The sequence below is a fragment of the Pleurodeles waltl genome, chromosome 9 (genome assembly GCF_031143425.1).
Source record: "Pleurodeles waltl isolate 20211129_DDA chromosome 9, aPleWal1.hap1.20221129, whole genome shotgun sequence".
NCBI lineage: Eukaryota > Metazoa > Chordata > Amphibia > Caudata > Salamandridae > Pleurodeles > Pleurodeles waltl.
Window position 1 is genome coordinate 665,753,725 of NC_090448.1, and position 20,276 is coordinate 665,774,000.

The 20,276-nt window shown below is 50.1% G+C and overlaps 1 protein-coding gene across 5 annotated transcripts in view; it reads right to left on the reverse strand.

Annotated features, from left to right (window-relative positions):
• Positions 1-20,276, reverse strand: part of SYMPK (symplekin scaffold protein) — a 1,084,618-nt gene that overhangs the window by 1,012,820 nt on the left and 51,522 nt on the right. For all 5 annotated transcript variants that reach the window (XM_069207742.1, XM_069207740.1, XM_069207741.1 and 2 more), the window contains one exon: positions 1,588-1,712. In XM_069207742.1, coding sequence (XP_069063843.1) covers positions 1,588-1,683 — 96 coding nt within the window. In that variant the 5' untranslated portion in view covers positions 1,684-1,712. The remainder of the gene's footprint in view (positions 1-1,587; positions 1,713-20,276) is intronic.

Consider the following 20,276-nt stretch of genomic DNA (forward strand, 5'->3'; position numbering starts at 1 on the left):
CAGATCTTCCACCGTCTGTGCTGCGGTCTTTGCTGGAGAGGAATATGTTATCCACCGCCCGAGTTGTATTGTGTTGTATTCTGTATGTTTATATATACAAAATAATAATAAACAGATTTGATCCATAACTGTACAAAGCAGAGATATGGGCTGTCAGTATGGTGCTGGGGAGGTGTGGGGGGTGTGACAAGTCTGTGACACTCCCAAAATAAGATATATGCTTTTATAAACGCATGATTTTAATGCTGCAATAAAGATTACCAGCACCTGGTAGAGCTCCATTTGTAGCTTCATACTTGTTAAACCTTGACATCAGCAGTCCCAAGCAACAGGATCCTCACTGGCCTTGGATGTGTTCTTTCGTCAACTATCGCTGCACTTTAACCAAAACTTCTTTGGTCACTCTCTACCACAGTACCATGTGATCTGGTGCTACAGGCTCTCTGCTCAGGCTTCTTTCCCCTACATGGTGGCAGTCTCGTCCTTCATAGCTATGTGGATCGTGCAGAGAGTACTATAGTGGTGGTGACTGTTAGGACTGAGTGGCTTTAAGACTCTAAACACTTACTTGCTACTTGGGAAAGTGACTTCTACAACCTCCTTTACCCATCCTAACACCTTTTTCTTTTACCAGCCCACATGAGCACTACACTCTGCCTATGCTCACTCCTTGGTCTGTGGCCAAGGTACCCTGAGCCCACTGGGGTAGTCGCTCCTCTTCTAATCTAGTGCCCAAACAATGGATCTCTTAAACCTTTACATATGGAAAACTTTCAAACTTGTAATATTCTGCAAGCTACTAGAAACTGGTTACTCACTTTGTTCTCTTGTTAATTTGTTACATATATTCCAACAAAAAGACACTAAAAAGAGCATTTGTGAGCTGTGGTATTTCTTAAAATTAAACTACTAGAATAAAGAAGGTGAAAGCTGAAGATGTGGAAGAGAACAGCACAAGGAACTATCAGATCTATTGTGTCAGCTGTTTGTGGTGAATGGGACTATGTTACTGATTTTACCTGAAAGCAGGTCCCTAAAAAAGAACTATGCCATAACGCTGCACAAGATGAGACCGTAATATATAGGGATTTTAGTAATATTCACTTAGATCCCATCACCAATCGCTAACTGTTTTTTGTACATGTTAAAATATTGTGCCCAAACTAGTCAAGATTTGGCTATGAACATGCCGACTCTGGCTCGGTCTTGAACGGAGGGACACAAAAGCTACTTTTGGGTTACTAACAGTTCAGCAATGTCACAGGGGTTCAGGTTTTAGTAAGATCATGCTTATTCTACTCTTATGAAACTTCTCTCATGTCCTGAGTGAGCACAATATATCTTTGGACAAAGAAAACTGGTGCTATTGCACACAAATATCAAGGACCAGCTGGAACTGACATTTTTCTGTATACCTAAACTATTCATTAGAGAACTCCATGCTATGGGAAATTATGGACTCGCACACAAGGAAGCACTTACTCCAGCACAAATGGCAAAGGCATGGAAACTAATAGCCCAGCATTCAAACTAAATTAGGTAAACAATGCAACAGATTGCTAGCAGTCACACAGCATATATACTTACTCTCTCAGAGGTTGTGAACGTCATGTTCTCATCAAATTCTTCCTGAGCAAAGAACTGTGAGGCAACGCTCATGCGGGAGCTGCTGTCGACTGCCATTTTCAAACAGTTCAAAGTTGCACCACACACTGCAGAAAAAAAAAAACACACTTCTGAGATAGAAAATACTGACTGGGCAGTTGTTAGCAGAGATATGGAGCATTAAGCAAGTAGTCCCCTGTTTCTGCAATTTTCTACTCAAGGACGCTATTAGGAGTACAACATTGCTACAGTATCGATTAATCAATTTACATTATATTTTCAACATTTCTAGGGTTGACAAACGTTCTATAGGACACTGTCAAGTAGAAACTTCACATATTAGAAAGCTCTCGCTTAGCAAGGCAAAGTGTGATCAAGTCTTGGAAAAGCATATGCTTCTTTACATAAGGTCAGCTGAGAAGTGTACAGTCCCCACTCATACCCAATGCCCAATTACAAATATAATTAGAAAAACTCTATGAATTTAGTGTGGAGAGACATGCACATTAAATAAGATTAGGCCCATAGCAACCACTCAATCTCCCACTCACCAATACAAAGGGAAACACTGTTTTGGCCACGCCCGGAGCACACTCCAGATCCAACATCAACTAAGGGACAAGAAGGTTTTGGGGATAAAACACTTGGGCAAGAAGAAAATATAGCAAAGGAACACTCAGCAAACATGTTAGGACACAAGGGAAGGAAGATTTTATTGGACATGGGGATAGAAAGCCATGGAAAAAGCAAGCTACCTGGGCACGTACAGAAAAAGACCAGGACCACATAACATGATGGTGGGAAAGGGAAACAGGAAAATGGGACGTGAAACTGGTAGAGCATGGCTACAACATTTCAATCAGGGGAAAAAAGGAAAGAACAGACAAAGATAGGGGAAGAGACAGCTAGGAATAGGCAAGCACTGACAGGTGCATAGGAAGGAACAGATTGGTAAGTGAAGGAACATTAAAAAAAAAGACATGGCAAACAGGTGGAAATGGATTGGCACACAATTAGAAAAAAGAAAAAAAAAAAAATCTGATGGGGAAGGCACAGCTAGGGGGAGGCCAACATGTGAAGAGGAGGGCATGGTCAATGTAGCCAAAAGAAACAAACACTGGAACAGGAAGGAAAGCATGGATATTGCAGAAAGGAGGTACAGAAAAGCAGACACACTGCCATCTTTATTTGGTAAGATAAGAGGGTCCAAACGAACCATTACAGAGGCAGGAAGACTTAGATACATATGTGCTGAAACAGCACACAAAAAAGGGGAAAAGGTGGCAGTAACACCAGGAAGAATTAGGTGTAGACGTTGACAAACAGTGGGACAGGGAGATCAAGAAAGGGATTCAAACACAGGTAACAGTGACAATTCTAGGAGACCTGCCTCAACCAAATATCAAAATATTAGATTTCTTACAGTTCAATTGCAATTCCAAGACACTTAAACATATTTAGTTACTACTAAGAGACAACACCTCAGTTAACATTGAAACCTGAAATTAAAAATAAAAATCTCTAGGTTAATCACAGACATCAAAATAATCTGGAGAGGTGGCACAGTCAAAAGTATAGCCCAAGACTCAGTGACAGTGGTATCCTGCAATCTACCAGGAAAGCTGCTGACCTTGGGTAAAAATAAATATTTCACAAGTGAAAGGACCACGGATCTCCATATTCCGAAAGACAGAACTGTGAACATACATCACGAGGTAGACCGTTTTCAGTAGTCTGCTAATCAAGTACTCAGTCTTTGCAGCATTATTCCAGTGCAGCCCATCCTATTTTGCAAGAGGCAGGAATAATCCAGATCCACCTTATGACACCCACAACTCCTGTGGTGGAAGAGACCACAAGAGTTGAACATAAGCTTTGAGGACTTCCACAATAGCATTTGGGGAATGTTAATGAACCACTGGATCTTTGCAGCCAGGTCTTGAACTGCAATGTCAGCACTTGCCAATTGGAGTCTGTTAAACAAGTCAAAAGTCCTCTTCATCTGCAGACTTGCTACAGGACCAAAAACTAGCTACATGCATTACCTCCAATAGGCAATCACTGAGGCTGGTTTCATAGGTATCCAGCATCTGATAACATGATAACATCTAATCCCCATCGATGAAAGACAACATTCAGCTGCTGTTGAAGGAGTTCAAGACATAGCTATGCTAAAACATGACCTGTTGAAATCAATAACTGACCTCGAGTTCTCACTGCAGAAAATACAGACAATTTGCAAAACCATAACATCTTCAGAGAAAGGTCCTGATCATGACAAACTTGTGGTAAGGTTGCAACAGTGTAGCGGAAAAGCAAGCATATAGTGAACACAATCAACCGCAAAAACAGGTCTTTAAGAAACAACATCCGCAGAAACGATGTTAAGAGTTCAATGTATGTCTTACTTTCACAATTTGAAACTGAAGAGCTACTCAGGAACTTCCAAACATACAAGATGATTCAGATGTGAACCTGAACACAGCATAAATAATGTGTTTATCTTCTTAAAAAAGAAAACAAACTCACGTTGCACAGTCTAACAAATGTCCCTATTTTGCTGCCCATAAAAGGTAACAAGGGAAACAGGATGAGGTAGTTCATGCCAGGTAGATACATGGGAGCTGCCCTGAGCTCATTGCTAAAATTACTCGTATTAGTGCTTTTTATGTTTTAAAGCTTATCTCCAACTGTTATTGTATACGTGACATGCTTTTAGCACAGTTTGTACATGCCAAAATGAAAGGCCCAAAATCTAGAAGCTTGGTATGTTTCTACATCCACTTAACCAGCCATAGCTTCTGCCTATACTACAACCTGTCAAAATGGTTAAGAAGTAGTTGAACATATTCACACCACTGAGGCTTACAGACGTTTGAACGTTTTTGGAAAATAGTTAATTTGATTTTAGTACAAAGTATCTAATGGTGGCAGGAAATGGATGGATCGCTCTGTAACTACTAATCAAAAATATTAAGGTTCATGTACCCCAGAACAGAGGCTCGGCTGCCATACAATTGATAATTGGTCACACTAAACCCAGTCCAACTTGAGGCACTCCTGGAATTGGCTAGACCTACAACATATTAATAATCCTATTTTAAGAAATCTGTCTACTATGAAGAGACCGAGACCTCAATCCAAATGGGTGACCATATGCTTATAATGCAGGGCTATAAAGACAACAGGATAAGCAGCAATCAGGAAAGCTAGTCAGTCTTTCCAAGTAAGTAGCAGCCTAGTCGGACTATTCCTATTGAAGCGGGACCAAGACTGGTATGTGTTGGGCTGGTCTATGTCCAGAGTGGTAGGGTGGGTGAAAAATGAATGACTAGCACAAGACCCTAAGCAATTGCTAGTGGCAGAGATAAACTGAAGCATTTCTTCCATCATTTTTTATTGTTAGTTGCAAATGAAGCATAATGGCATTCAAAAGAAAAACAGGTGGAAAGAGTCCAAAAAATATACAAGGACCCAAACAGAATGAGCAAGAAGACGCCAACTGTCCTTGATATTATTCATACAGGAGGGTGAGAAAGTGCACAAAAGTAAAATCAGCTAGAGTACTGAAAGAAATGAACAATATTTCAATTAGATACTCTGTAGATTATGATAAATACAACAAACATTGGCAAAGCCAATACGTCTTGCCTATGCAAGATATTCACTTTTGTCAATGTTTTAGCCAAGTTGTATAGAAACACGGATGCTGTGCAGCATGAAAAATGAAGAAAAATAAGTGCTGTACACATCATACCATCTTTTTTAATTGCTGGAGCCAGGGTGGGGGGGAGCCAACACAGAGGGCAGAAGCACCGATAGCAGGTGGGAGGCGATAAGGCGCTAGGACGTGGCCAGCGGTGTCTGCATCATAGTGCCTTTTATTGTTAGTCCCTATGAGTGAGGAGGACAGCACAAACAAACGGATGGCAGAAGGATGGAAAGGGCAGAGAGAGAGGACTGGGCGACAGCACCAACAGAGAAACAGGGCTGGGGAGACAGCACCAACACAGAGAGGGGGCCGGTTCAAGTACCAGCAAGATGGAGGAAGGGCAGAGATGGGGAGGGTGGGTTCAAGCACCAGCAAGAGAGAGGGAGGGCTGGTTCAAGTACCAGCTGGGAGGGGGGGGGGAGCGCTGGTTCAAGCACCAGCCGGGGGGGGGGGGGGGAGCGCTGGTTCAAGCACCAGCCGGGAAGGAGGGAGCGCTGGTTCAAGCACCAGCCGGGAAGGAGGGAGCGCTGGTTCAAGCACCAGCCGGGAGGGAGGGAGCGCTGGTTCAACCACCAGCCGGGAGGGAGGGAGCGCTGGTTCAAGCACCAGCCGGGAAGGAGGGAGCGCTGGTTCAAGCACCAGCCGGGAAGGAGGGAGCGCTGGTTCAAGCACCAGCCGGGAAGGAGGGAGCGCTGGTTCAAGCACCAGCCGGGGGGGGGGGAGCGCTGGTTCAAGCACCAGCCGGGGGGGGGGGGGGGGGCGCTGGTTCAAGCACCAGCCGGGAAGGAGGGAGCGCTGGTTCAAGCACCAGCCGGGAAGGAGGGAGCGCTGGTTCAAGCACCAGCCGGGAAGGAGGGAGCGCTGGTTCAAGCACCAGCCGGGAAGGAGGGAGCGAGCGCTGGTTCAAGCACCAGCCGGGAAGGAGGGAGCGAGCGCTGGTTCAAGCACCAGCCGGGAAGGAGGGAGCGAGCGCTGGTTCAAGCACCAGCCGGGAGGGAGCGAGCGCTGGTTCAAGCACCAGCCGGGAGGGAGCGAGCGCTGGTTAAAGCACCAGCCGGGAGGGAGGGAGGGAGGGTTAAAGCACCAGCCGGGAGGGAGGGAGGGAGGGTTAAAGCACCAGCCGGGAGGGAGGGAGGGAGGTTTTAAGCACCAGCCGGGAGGGAAGGAGCTCAAGCACCAGCCGGGAGGGAAGGAGCTCAAGCACCAGCCGGGAGGGAAGGAGCTCAAGCACCAGCCGGGAGGGAAGGAGCTCAAGCACCAGCCGGGAGGGAAGGAGCTCAAGCACCAGCCGGGAGGGAAGGAGCTCAAGCACCAGCCGGGAGGGAAGGAGCTCAAGCACCAGCCGGGAGGGAAGGAGCTCAAGCACCAGCCGGGAGGGAAGGAGCTCAAGCACCAGTAAGAGGGAAGGAGCTCAAGCACCAGTAAGAGGTAAGGAGCTCAAGCACCAGTAAGAGGGAGGGAGCTCAAGCACCAGTAAGAGGGAGGGAGCTCAAGCACCAGTAAGAGGGAGGGAGCTCAAGCACCAGTAAGAGGGAGGGAGCTCAAGCACAAGTGGGAGGGAGCTCAACCACAAGTAGGAGGGAGGGAGCTCAAGCACAAGTAGGAGGGAGGGAGCTCAAGCACCCGTAAGAGGGAGGGTGGGTGTAAGCACCCGTAAGAGGGAGGGTGGGTGTAAGCACCCGTAAGAGGGAGGGTGGGTGTAAGCACCCGTAAGAGGGAGGGTGGGTGTAAGCACCAGTGAGAGAGAGGGCGGGTTTAAGGACCAGAAAGAGGGAGGGAGGGCGGGCGGGTTTAAGGACCAGAAAGAGGGAGGGAGGGAGGGCGGGCGGGCGGGTTTAAGGACCAGAAAGAGGGAGGGAGGGAGGGCGGGCGGGTTTAAGGACCAGAAAGAGGGAGGGAGGGTTTAAGGACCAGAAAGAGGGAGGGAGGGAGGGCGGGCGGGCTTAAGGACCAGAAAGAGGGAGGGAGGGCGGGCGGGCGGGCTTAAGGACCAGAAAGAGGGAGGGAGGGCGGGCGGGTTTAAGGACCAGAAAGAGGGAGGGAGGGCGGGCGGGTTTAAGGACCAGAAAGAGGGAGGGAGGGCGGGCGGGTTTAAGTACCAGAAAGAGGGAGGGAGGGCGGGGAGGGCGGGTTTAAGGACCAGAAAGAGGGAGGGAGGGCGGGTTTAAGGACCAGAGAGGGAGGGAGGGCGGGCGGGTTTAAGGACCAGAAAGAGGGAGGGAGGGCGGGCGGGTTTAAGGACCAGAAAGAGGGAGGGCGGGCGGGTTTAAGGACCAGAAAGAGGGAGGGCGGGCGGGTTTAAGGACCAGAAAGAGGGAGGGAGGGAGGGCGGGCAGGTTTAAGGACCAGAAAGAGGGAGGGAGGGTGGGTTTAAGGACCAGAAAGAGGGAGGGAGAGAGGGCGGGCGGGTTTAAGGACCAGAAAGAGGGAGGGAGGGCGGGTTTAAGGATCAGAAAGAGGGTGGGAGGGCGGGTTTAAGGATCAGAAAGAGGGTGGGAGGGTGGGTTTACCAGAAAGAGGGAGGGTGGGAGGGTGGGTTTACCAGAAAGAGGGAGGGTGGGAGGGCGGGTTTAAGGACCAGAAAGAGGGAGGGTGGGAGGGCGGGTTTAAGGACCAGAAAGAGGGAGGGCGGGTTTAAGGACCAGAAAGAGGGAGGGCGGGAGGGTGGGTTGAAGGACCAGAAAGAGGGAGGGCGGGTTGAAGGACCAGAAAGAGGGAGGGCGGGTTGAAGGACCAGAAAGAGGGAGGGCGGGTTGAAGGACCAGAAAGAGGGAGGGCGGGTTGAAGGACCAGAAAGAGGGAGGGCGGGTTGAAGGACCAGAAAGAGGGAGGGCGGGTTGAAGGACCAGAAAGAGGGAGGGCGGGTTGAAGGACCAGAAAGAGGGAGGGCGGGTTGAAGGACCAGAAAGAGGGAGGGCGGGAGGGCGGGTTGAAGGACCAGAAAGAGGGAGGGCGGGTTGAAGGACCAGAAAGAGGGAGGGCGGGTTTAAGGACCAGAAAGAGGGAGGGCGGGTTTAAGGACCAGAAAGAGGGAGGGCGGGTTTAAGGACCAGAAAGAGGGAGGGCGGGAGGGTGGGTTGAAGGACCAGAAAGAGGGAGGGCGGGTTGAAGGACCAGAAAGAGGGAGGGCGGGTTGAAGGACCAGAAAGAGGGAGGGCGGGTTGAAGGACCAGAAAGAGGGAGGGCGGGTTGAAGGACCAGAAAGAGGGAGGGCGGGTTGAAGGACCAGAAAGAGGGAGGGCGGGTTGAAGGACCAGAAAGAGGGAGGGCGGGTTGAAGGACCAGAAAGAGGGAGGGCGGGTTGAAGGACCAGAAAGAGGGAGGGCGGGAGGGCGGGTTGAAGGACCAGAAAGAGGGAGGGCGGGTTGAAGGACCAGAAAGAGGGAGGGCGGGTTTAAGGACCAGAAAGAGGGAGGGCGGGAGGGTGGGTTTAAGGACCAGAAAGAGGGAGGGCGGGAGGGTGGGTTTAAGGACCAGAAAGAGGGAGGGTGGGAGGGCGGGTTTAAGGACCAGAAAGAGGGAGGGTGGGAGGGCGGGTTTAAGGACCAGAAAGAGGAGAGGGAGGGAGGGCGGGTTTAAGGACCAGAAAGAGGGAGGGCGGGTTCAAGGACCAGAAAGAGGGAGGGCGGGTTTAAGGACCAGAAAGAGGGAGGGCGGGAGGGTGGGTTTAAGGACCAGAAAGAGGGAGGGCGGGAGGGTGGGTTTAGGGACCAGAAAGAGGGAGGGCGGGAGGGCGGGTTTAAGGACCAGAAAGAGGGAGGGCGGGAGGGCGGGTTTAAGGACCAGAAAGAGGGAGGGTGGGTTTAAGGACCAGAAAGAGGAGAGGGAGGGAGGGCGGGTTTAAGGACCAGAAAGAGGAGAGGGAGGGCGGGTTTAAGGACCAGAAAGAGGAGAGGGAGGGCGGGTTTAAGGACCAGAAAGAGGAGAGGGAGGGCGGGTTTAAGGACCAGAAAGAGGAGAGGGAGGGCGGGTTTAAGCACCAGAAAGAGGGAGGGAGGGTTTAAGCACCAGAAAGAGGGAGGGAGGGTGGGTTTAAGCACCAGAAAGAGGGAGGGAGGGTGGGTTCAAGCACCAGAAAGAGGGAGGGAGGGTGGGTTCAAGCACCAGAAAGAGGGAGGGAGGGCGGGTTCAAGCACCAGAAAGAGGGAGGGAGGGCGGGTTCAAGCACCAGAAAGAAGGAGGGAGGGCGGGTTCAAGCACCAGAAAGAGGGAGGGAGGGCGGGTTCAAGCACCAGAAAGAGGGAGGGAGGGCGGGTTTAAGCACCAGAAAGAGGGAGGCAGGGCGGGTTTAAGCACCAGAAAGAGGGAGGCAGGGCGGGTTTAAGCACCAGAAAGAGGAGAGGGAGGGAGGGTGGGTTTAAGGACCAGAAAGAGGAGAGGGAGGGAGGGCGGGTTTAAGGACCAGAAAGAGGAGAGGGAGGGAAGCACCAGAAAGAGGGAGGGAAGCACCAGAAAGAGGGAGGGAGGGCGGGTTTAAGCACCAGAAAGAGGGAGGGAGGGCGGGTTTAAGCACCAGAAAGAAGGAGGGAGGGCAGGTTTAAGCATCAGAAAGAGGGAGGGACGGCGGGTTTAAGCACCAGAAAGAGGGTGAGAGGGAGGGAAGAGTCAAGCACCAGAAAGAGGGTGAGAGGGAGGGAAGGTTCAAGCACCAGAAAGAGGGTGAGAGGGAGGGAAGGTTCAAGCACCAGAAAGAGGGTGAGAGGGAGGGTGGGTTCAAGCAAGAGGGAGAGTGGGTTCAAGCACCAGCAAGAGGGAGAGAGGGAGGGTGGGTTCAAGCACCAGCAAGAGGGAGAGAGGGCGGGCGGGCTCAAGCACCAGCAAGAGAGAAGGACTGGCTCAAGCACCAACAAGAAGGAGGGAGGGAGAGAGCATGGGTTCAAGCAGCAGCAAGAGGGAGGGAGCGGGGTTCAAGCACCAGCAAGAGGGAGGGAGCGGGGGTTCAAGCGCCAGCAAGAGGGAGGGAGCGGGGTTCAAGCACCAACCAGAGAGAGGGAGTGGGGGTTCAAGCACCAACCAGAGAGAGGGAGTGCAGGTTCAAGCACCAGCAAGAGGGAGGGTTTAAGCACCAGTAAGAGGAAGGGTTTAAGCACCAGTAAGAGGAAGGGAGGGTTTAAGCGCCAGAAAGAGGGAGGGTTTAAGCACCAGAAAGAGAGAGGGAGGGTGTTAATCCTGGGTCATTAATATCTTTGAGATTACTTTCAGGTGATTATTTCTGTAGCAATGTATTTTGGAGAGATGTATTATTGATAGGAATTTACTGTTGTAATTTCATCGATTTTGTTATTTACTTTAGCCTTTACGATTTTCACAACTGCACCCTTCCTGTGTTTCTTTGTATTTTTAATTAATAAACTTGAGTTTCTATACCAGGGGTCTCCAACATTTTGTACAGTGAGAGACACTTCTGGTCAGTGAAAATCATTGTGAGCTACTGAAAGCTGAACTCTTGCACATTGATACCAGCGCGGCCTTTGGGGATGTAGGAACGTACGCTCAAGAATGGAATATATTTATACTGGTTCAAGCACCAGCCAGGAAGAAGGGAGTGCTGGTTCAAGCACCAGCCGGGAAGGAGAGAGCGCTGGTTCAAGCACCAGCCGGGAAGGAGGGAGCGCTGGTTCAAGCACCAGCCGGGAAGGAGGGAGCGCTGGTTCAAGCACCAGCCGGGAGGGAGGGAGCGCTGGTTCAAGCACCAGCCGGGAGCGAGCGAGCGCTGGTTCAAGCACCAGCCGGGAGGGAGCGAGCGCTGGCTCACGCACCAGCCGGGAGGAGGGTTAAAGCACCAGTGAGAAGGAGGGAGGATTTAAGCACCAGTGAGAGGGAGGGAGGATTTAAGCACCAGTGAGAGGGAGGGAGGATTTAAGCACCAGTAAGAGGGAGGGAGGATTTAAGCACCAGTAAGAGGGAGGGAGGATTTAAGCACCAGTAAGAGGGAGGGAGGATTTAAGCACCAGTAAGAGGGAGGGAGGATTTAAGCACCAGTAAGAGGGGGGGGGGGGGGAGCGCTGGTTCAAGCACCAGCCGGGAAGGAGGGAGCGCTGGTTCAAGCACCAGCCGGGAAGGAGGGAGCGCTGGTTCAAGCACCAGCCGGGAAGGAGGGAGCGCTGGTACCAGCCGGGAGGGAGCGCTGGTTCAAGCACCAGCCGGGAGGGAGGGAGCGCTGGTTCAAGCACCAGCCGGGAGGGAGGGAGCTCAAGCACCAGTAAGGGGGAGGGAGCTCAAGCACCAGTAAGGGGGAGGGAGCTCAAGCACCAGTAAGGGGGAGGGAGCTCAAGCACAAGTAGGAGGGAGGGAGCTCAAGCACAAGTAGGAGGGAGGGAGCTCAAGCACAAGTAAGAGGGAGGGAGCTCAAGCACAAGTAAAAGGGAGGGTGGGTGTAAGCACCCGTAAGAGGCAGGGTGGGTGTAAGCACCCGTAAGAGGGAGGGTGGGTGTAAGCACCCGTAAGAGGGAGGGTGGGTGTAAGCACCCGTAAGAGGGAGGGTGGGTGTAAGCACCCGTAAGAGGGAGGGTGGGTGTAAGCACCAGTGAGAGAGAGGGCGGGTTTAAGGACCAGAAAGAGGGAGGGAGGGCGGGTTTAAGGACCAGAAAGAGGGAGGGAGGGCGGGCGGGTTTAAGGACCAGAAAGAGGGAGGGAGGGCGGGCGGGTTTAAGGACCAGAAAGAGGGAGGGAGGGCGGGTTTAAGGACCAGAAAGAGGGAGGGAGGGCGGGTTTAAGGACCAGAAAGAGGGAGGGAGGGCGGGCGGGTTTAAGGACCAGAAAGAGGGAGGGAGGGCGGGCGGGTTTAAGGACCAGAAAGAGGGAGGGAGGGCGGTTGGGTTTAAGGACCAGAAAGAGGGAGGGAGGGTGGGTTTAAGGACCAGAAAGAGGAAGGGAGAAAGGGCGGGCGGGTTTAAGGACCAGAAAGAGGGAGGGAGGGCGGGTTTAAGGATCAGAAAGAGGGTGGGAGGGCGGGTTTAAGGATCAGAAAGAGGGTGGGAGGGCGGGTTTAAGGTCCAGAAAGAGGGAGGGTGGGTTTACCAGAAAGAGGGAGGGTGGGAGGGCGGGTTTAAGGACCAGAAAGAGGGAGGGCGGGTTTAAGGACCAGAAAGAGGGAGGGCGGGAGGGCGGGTTTAAGGACCAGAAAGAGGGAGGGCAGATTTAAGGACCAGAAAGAGGGAGGCCGGGTTTAAGGACCAGAAAGAGGGAGGGCAGGTTTAAGGACCAGAAAGAGGGAGGGCGGGTTTAAGGACCAGAAAGAGGGAGGGCGGGTTTAAGGACCAGAAAGAGGGAGGGCGGGTTTAAGGACCAGAAAGAGGGAGGGCGGGTTTAAGGACCAGAAAGAGGGAGGGTGGGAGGGCGGGTTTAAGGACCAGAAAGAGGGAGGGTGGGAGGGCGGGTTTAAGGACCAGAAAGAGGGAGGGTGGGAGGGCGGGTTTAAGGACCAGAAAGAGGGAGGGTGGGAGGGCGGGTTTAAGGACCAGAAAGAGGGAGGGTGGGAGGGCGGGTTTAAGGACCAGAAAGAGGGAGGGTGGGAGGGCGGGTTTAAGGACCAGAAAGAGGGATGGTGGGAGGACGGGTTTAAGGACCAGAAAGAGGGATGGTGGGAGGACGGGTTTAAGGACCAGAAAGAGGAGAGGGAGGGAGGGCGGGTTAAAGGACGAGAAAGAGGAGAGGGAGGGAGGGCGGGTTAAAGGACCAGAAAGAGCAGAGGGAGGGAGGGCGGGTTTAAGGACCAGAAAGAGGAGAGAGAGGTAGGGCGGGTTTAAGGACCAGAAAGAGAGAGAGGGAGGGCGGGTTCAAGGACCAGAAAGAGGAGAGGGAGGGAGGGCGGGTTCAAGGACCAGAAAGAGGAGAGGGAGGGAGGGCGGGTTCAAGGACCAGAAAGAGGAGAGGGAGGGAGGGCGGGTTTAAGGACCAGAAAGAGGAGAGGGAGGGAAGCACCAGAAAGAGGGAGGGAGGGCGGGTTTACCAGAAAGAGGGATTTTAAGGACCAGAAAGAGGGAGGGCGGGTTTAAGGACCAGAAAGAGGGAGGGCGGGTTTAAGGACCAGAAAGAGGGAGGGCAGGAGGGCGGGTTTAAGGACCAGAAAGAGGGAGGGCGGGTTTAAGGACCAGAAAGAGGGAGGGCGGGAGGGCGGGTTTAAGGACCAGAAAGAGGGAGGGCAGGAGGGCGGGTTTAAGGACCAGAAAGAGGGAGGGCGGGTTTAAGGACCAGAAAGAGGGAGGGCGGGTTTAAGGACCAGAAAGAGGGAGGGCGGGTTTAAGGACCAGAAAGAGGGAGGGCGGGTTTAAGGACCAGAAAGAGGGAGGGCGGGTTTAAGGACCAGAAAGAGGGAGGGCGGGTTTAAGGACCAGAAAGAGGGAGGGCGGGAGGGCGGGTTTAAGGACCAGAAAGAGGGAGGGTGGGTTTAAGGACCAGAAAGAGGGAGGGTGGGAGGGCGGGTTTAAGGACCAGAAAGAGGGAGGGTGGGAGGGCGGGTTTAAGGACCAGAAAGAGGGAGGGTGGGAGGGCGGGTTAAAGGACCAGAAAGAGGGAGGGTGGGAGGGCGGGTTAAAGGACCAGAAAGAGGGGAGGGAGGGCGGGTTAAAGGACCAGAAAGAGGGGAGGGAGGGCGGGTTAAAGGACCAGAAAGAGGGGAGGGAGGGAGGGAGGGCGGGTTTAAGGACCAGAAAGAGGAGAGGGAGGGAGGGCGGGTTTAAGGACCAGAAAGAGGAGAGGGAGGGAGGGCGGGTTTAAGGACCAGAAAGAGGAGAGGGAGGGAGGGCGGGTTTAAGGACCAGAAAGAGGAGAGGGAGGGAGGGCGGGTTTAAGGACCAGAAAGAGGAGAGGGAGGGCGGGTTTAAGCACCAGAAAGAGGGAGGGAGGGCGGGTTTAAGCACCAGAAAGAGGGAGGGAGGGCGGGTTTAAGCACCAGAAAGAGGGAGGGGGGCAGGTTTAAGCACCAGAAAGAGGAGAGGGAGGGAGGGAGGGCGGGTTTAAGGACCAGAAAGAGGAGAGGGAGGGAGGGCGGGTTTAAGGACCAGAAAGAGGAGAGGGAGGGAAGCACCAGATAGAGGGAGGGAAGCACCAGATAGAGGGAGGGAGGGAAGCACCAGAAAGAGGGAGGGAGGGAAGCACCAGAAAGAGGGAGGGAGGGAGGGCGGGTTTAAGCACCAGAAAGAGGGAGGGACGTCGGGTTTAAGCACCAGAAAGAGGGTGAGAGGGAGGGAAGATTCAAGCACCAGAAAGAGGGTGAGAGGGAGGGAAGGTTCAAGCACCAGAAAGAGGGTGAGAGGGAGGGAAGGTTCAAGCACCAGAAAGAGGGTGAGAGGGAGGGTGGGTTCAAGCAAGAGGGAGAGTGGGTTCAAGCACCAGCAAGAGGGAGAGAGGGAGGGTGGGTTCAAGCACCAGCAAGAGGGAGAGAGGGCGGGCGGGCTCAAGCACCAGCAAGAGAGAAGGACTGGCTCAAGCACCAACAAGAAGGAGGGAGCGTGGGTTCAAGTACCAGCAAGAGGGAGGGAGGGAGAGAGCATGGGTTCAAGCAAGAGGGAGGGAGCGGGGTTCAAGCACCAGCAAGAGGGAGGGAGCGGGGGTTCAAGCGCCAGCAAGAGGGAGGGAGCGGGGGTTCAAGCACCAACCAGAGGGAGGGAGGGAGCGGGGTTCAAGCACCAACCAGAGGGAGGGAGGGAGCGGGGTTCAAGCACCAACCAGAGGGAGGGAGGGAGCGGGGTTCAAGCACCAACCAGAGAGAGGGAGTGGGGGTTCAAGCACCAGCAAGAGGGAGGGTTTAAGCACCAGTAAGAGGAAGGGAGGGTTTAAGCGCCAGAAAGAGGGAGGGTTTAAGCACCAGAAAGAGAGAGGGAGGGTGTTAATCCTGGGTCATTAATATCTTTGAGATTACTTTCAGGTGATTATTTCTGTAGCAATGTATTTTGGAGAGATGTATTATTGATAGGAATTTACTGTTGTAATTTCATCGATTTTGTTATTTACTTTAGCCTTTACGATTTTCACAACTGCACCCTTCCTGTGTTTCTTTGTATTTTTAATTAATAAACTTGAGTTTCTATACCAGGGGTCTCCAACATTTTGTACAGTGAGAGACACTTCTGGTCAGTGAAAATCATTGTGAGCTACTGAAAGCTGAACTCTTGCACATTGATACCAGATACCAGCGCGGCCTTTGGGGATGTAGGAACGTACGCTCAAGAATGGAATATATTTATACTGGTGACAGAGAGCCTGTGTTATATGTACTTGCAGCACAGGACATACCTTCCGCCATATGTGGCACCGTGACATGTATAACACAAACATTTTTATTTTATTTTTTTTATTTGACAAATTTAAAAAGCAGAAAAATACTCAGCAAAAAAGTTCATAATATGGGACATTTTTCTGCACATTAAATTTCTCCTATTTAAAAAAAATGGGAGTATTTTTCAATTAAACTTATGACAGTGTCTACTGGCCACTGGCAGTAAAGGCCATTGTTTGTAAATGCAAAATTGAAATGGGAGAAAACTGAAATGGAGTTAACTTAATTATTAAGGTGACTTTTCATCTTAATTTTCTGCCACTTAAAAGCATTCAGAAACATTTTGTTCACAGTTCCATTAGTGAATTAACAAGAACTTTTATTTAAGAGCTGAACACCTCAGTGCTTAAGTTGTTCATTTCTGGGACCAATACCCAGCCTGGGTCATCAATGTGATTGTGCTACTCATTATCAGGCCCTGCTATCTGCAGCCTGATGATGATAATAATGTGAGATCAACACCACCTTCCTTTAACTTGAAAATGAAAATTTGACCTTGTGATTATTTAAAATTGAACTCAAGGTTGTGAGCTATTCTGAAGGTGTCTGGGAGCTTGTGGTAGCTCTCCATGGACTAGATGGAGATACCTGTTCTATACACTATTTTTGCCCTTAGTTTCAAAATATATTTTCTTCTTTAGAGAACCAGAACCCCTAATCAGTGTTTTACCTAATGTTTTTGTTTACAGTGTTTTTAGTTTCCTGACATTACTACACCACATTCTTTGTACTACGAGAAAATGACACATGTGGAGTGTGGTAAAAAAAAAAAAAAAAAAAAAAAAAAAAAAAAAACATAGCCCACACTGTCTGTGCTTGATGCTAATAAATCCAGTATAAAAGTCCATACCGCCAAGTGGTTCAGTCCATGAGTCATAAATCCAGCAGTGTGGATCCCTATTTAGCCATAAGGACACTGCATTATGGGACTGGTGGATTCTTTTGTCTACATGCAGACAATAAATAAATGGGTACAGTCTTAAACAAACAAATAACTTCAGGGCCACTTGGCACCTATGAACAAAGGGTCCATGTCTGGCTGAGTCCATTTAATGGCCTTGTGGTCCAAAATAAAGTCTTGGGACCAGCTGCACATGGGAATGCAACTGATGACAAAGCTACTCGCATCTCTGTTTTGTAGGTCAGGCCTGCAGGCTGCACGCATGCTCTGTCACTTGGCAACAATCTACTGTATATTCAACCCCCTCCCCCATTTTTAGGTCTCGCCTAGGCACCACATGTGCCATCTCTTCGAGACATGTTTTAGATCTGTGAGCTTTTACCATACACAGTGCTTTCCATTCGTTCCTTCATGTGCCTTTAGAAATTCCACACTTTTCAGTGGTGAATCTTGGCCATTTGTCCCTCCTTTTGCTGCGTTGTTCCCTCCCAGGGACACTGGCCCTGAAACATGTCTCACTGCACATCTAGCCATTTAGTTTACTTTCTGCACACTATTTTTTTGTTGGTTTCTGGACAAACTCAAGCACTCGTGTTTTCAGTCGCTCCATTCCGGTTTGTTGCCACAGGAGCCGACCTTGGATAAAAGCTGCATAATTACCTCCGTTGCTGCTCACAGCCGCACCCTGTTGGCCGACCAGGAGCATGGAAGACTACCTACGACGCACATGGGACATGCAGGTAAGAGCACTCAAAAGAGAGCGGAGTTGGGGGGTCGGATAAAATGCACACTGTGGCTTTCACCACTTACTTGCTTGTTCTACTTTCACTGGCACCGAGCGTAAAGAGCGGTGTTGTTCTGCAGAGTGACTTTTTTTGCAGCAGAAACCTTGCCACCATTAACTCTGTCATTGATATTTATTCTGCTGTAGCTGTGGGATTCTCCGAGGAGGATGGTATTGAGCTTAGTAATGAGAACAAAGGCGGTAAATGTTCCCTCAGAAGTGGCCGGTAAATAGGACTTCTTACAGCTCACTAGAGTGGCAGATCTCACACACTTTGCCCGTTTATTTGTTCTGTATTTTTAAACCCACACATCTTGTACTTTAGGTACAGCGTATTCAGCATCGTTCGGGAGGATGGGCAGGGAATGGTAACTTTTCCGTGCTTTTTTTCTGCTCTGCCCTTGGTGTTCCGAGGTTGGTGTCAGAAAGCGCCTGGGGTCTACATAAATCAATAAATGAACGTGTGATGCTTGAAATGGCACAGTTAACTTCCAGTGCTTGTCACTGTTTTGTACGTTATGTACGGTGCTACTGTCGTTTGTACACCTGTCTTTATATTGAGTGAGTGAGTTCCCCTCACTCGTATGATTTAGTTGGCATTTCCTACATATTCAGTGATGAAAGCGACCCCCAAAGCAGAGCAATTGCACAATTTCCAAAACAAAATCCTGAATGTTACTTCAGTCAATAGATCACAGTGGGCCTTCATCCAATCACAAAATATATTTAATTTTTCTTGCATTATTGCTTCACAGCCATGAGATGCTGTGGCCTCAATGCTCAGTCCTGGAGAAGGAGCCTGCCTCAGTCAGCCCGTGTTTACAGTGCCAAAAGGCAAAAAAAAAAAAAGTAGTGGACATTTTTATTGCAGCAGAACCATTGTCACCATAACATTGCGCATCACTAGTATTTATTCTGCTGCAGCTGTTGGAAGCTCCTTCGAGGAGGACATTGTGCTCCGTAATAAGAACAAATGTGGCAGACGGTCCCTCAGAAGTAGGCCGTAAATCTGACTTTTTACGACTCCGAGGAAGGCGGCAGAGCTCAACACTAGCCCATTTATATGTTCTGCTTTTTTTTTTTTTTACCCCTCACGCATGTACATTAGGGAGAGCGTGTTCATCAGCCTGTGGGAGGGAGGGCAGGGTGTGGTAACTTTCTAGGCCTATTTTCTGCCCTGAATGAGTCCTTGGTGTTCCGAGACTGGTGTCACAAAGCGCTTGGGCTCTACATAAATCAACCAATGAATGTGCGATGCTTGAAAGGGCACACTTAGCTTCCAGTGCTCATCACTGGTCTGTATATTGTGTACTGTGCTATTGTCATTTGTAAGCCTCAGTCTTTATTTTGTTGCTAAGCGCCCTCAAGCAGTCTTAATTCCGACGTGTGGGCGCTATGTAAAACAAGCATTTGTAACGCAACGGGTCTCGCATTGCTCGAGTTAGAGCTATTCGCGTTGTAAACTTCTAACAGGAGTTTTCTTGACACACAAATTGAAAGAAAAAAAAAAACAAGCGTGATCGCGCTATGTAAAACGCAGCACGATCGCGCTGAAACTGAAAACCAAAAACCGAGCGCAATCGCGCTATGTAAAACCAAGCGACATTGCGCTGCGTGTAAAATAAAAATGATAAAGCTGTCCGGAAACCATACTGAAAACATGGAGCCTTGTATGCTTACAGTAGTTGGCCGGTATGCGCGAGGAGGGCTAAACACCCGAAAAGGCATGACGTATGCATGCCTTTTACTAATGAAATCAAGCAGATTTTAAAAGGCAAGCCCACAAACCATTGAAAGTGACAGACGTGACATGGGCGTGGTTAAAAGCCCAAAGATAGATTACAACAGGGACGGAGCACTTGTGCGCTCAACCCTAAAAATATTTATATGTAAAGGTGTAGTTTCGTATTCTATTCTACAATTTGTGTGTCTATTTTTCGGTGCTTACATGACTTTAATGATTTGTTTGGCATTTCTCACATTTACAGTGCTAAAAGCAGCCCGATGCAGGGCAATTGTGTGATTTCAGAATCAAAATCCTGAATGTTAGTTCAGCCAATAGATCACAGTGGGCCTTCATCCAATCACAGAATGTACTTACATGTTTTGCATTATTGCTTCATACCCATGAGATGTTGTGACTTCACAATGCTTAGTCATGGAAAGAGAGCCTGCCTCAGTCAGCCAATGTTTACAGTGCCAAAAGGTGAAAAATAGTAAATCTGCATTCACATCCAGAAGGCAAGACTGATTAGCTATGCCAATGCTTATTATATAGCGCAATTTCGACCTGACTAGAAAGTATTGGGTGCTTTACATAAGCAACAGTTACATTACGCATGTTCACATTAATTTTTTATGTTAAGTGGTTTGTCCAGAATCACAGGATGTTGAGAAGATCCTAATTTTTCCCTTTTTATTTTCTTTTTTTTTTAAAACAGCTGTAGCCCTACATTGTTGCAACTGATAAGCCATTAATGAACCACTGTGGGTGGGCTTCAGGCAGTGCTATTTTCTGTCTGCAGCAGGAGACGCATACTACCTGTGTACTTTCACTGTTCCCATAACAAACCCAAGCAAACAGGACTACGGCAACACAAAGAAGCTACAAGCAAGACTACAGAGAATCCAGAACACAGCAGCCAGACTCATCCTGGATATCCCCCACCACAGCCACATCTCCGCCCACCTCAGCAACCTCCATTGGCTCCTAGTCAACCAAAAGCATCACCTTCAAGCTATTGACTCGCACCCTTAAGGAACTTCACAACACTGGACCATACTGCCTCAACCACTGCCTGACCTTTCTACACCCCTGCCAGGCAACTACAATCCTCTCATCTCGCCACCATCCCCAGAATCAAGAAAAGCACAGCTGGAGGAAGATCCTTCTCCTACCTCACAGCCCAGACATGGAATACATTCGCTTGCAACCTCAGTTAGGCCGCATCACTAAAGCAATTCAGGAAGGATCTCAATACCTGGCTCTTCAAAT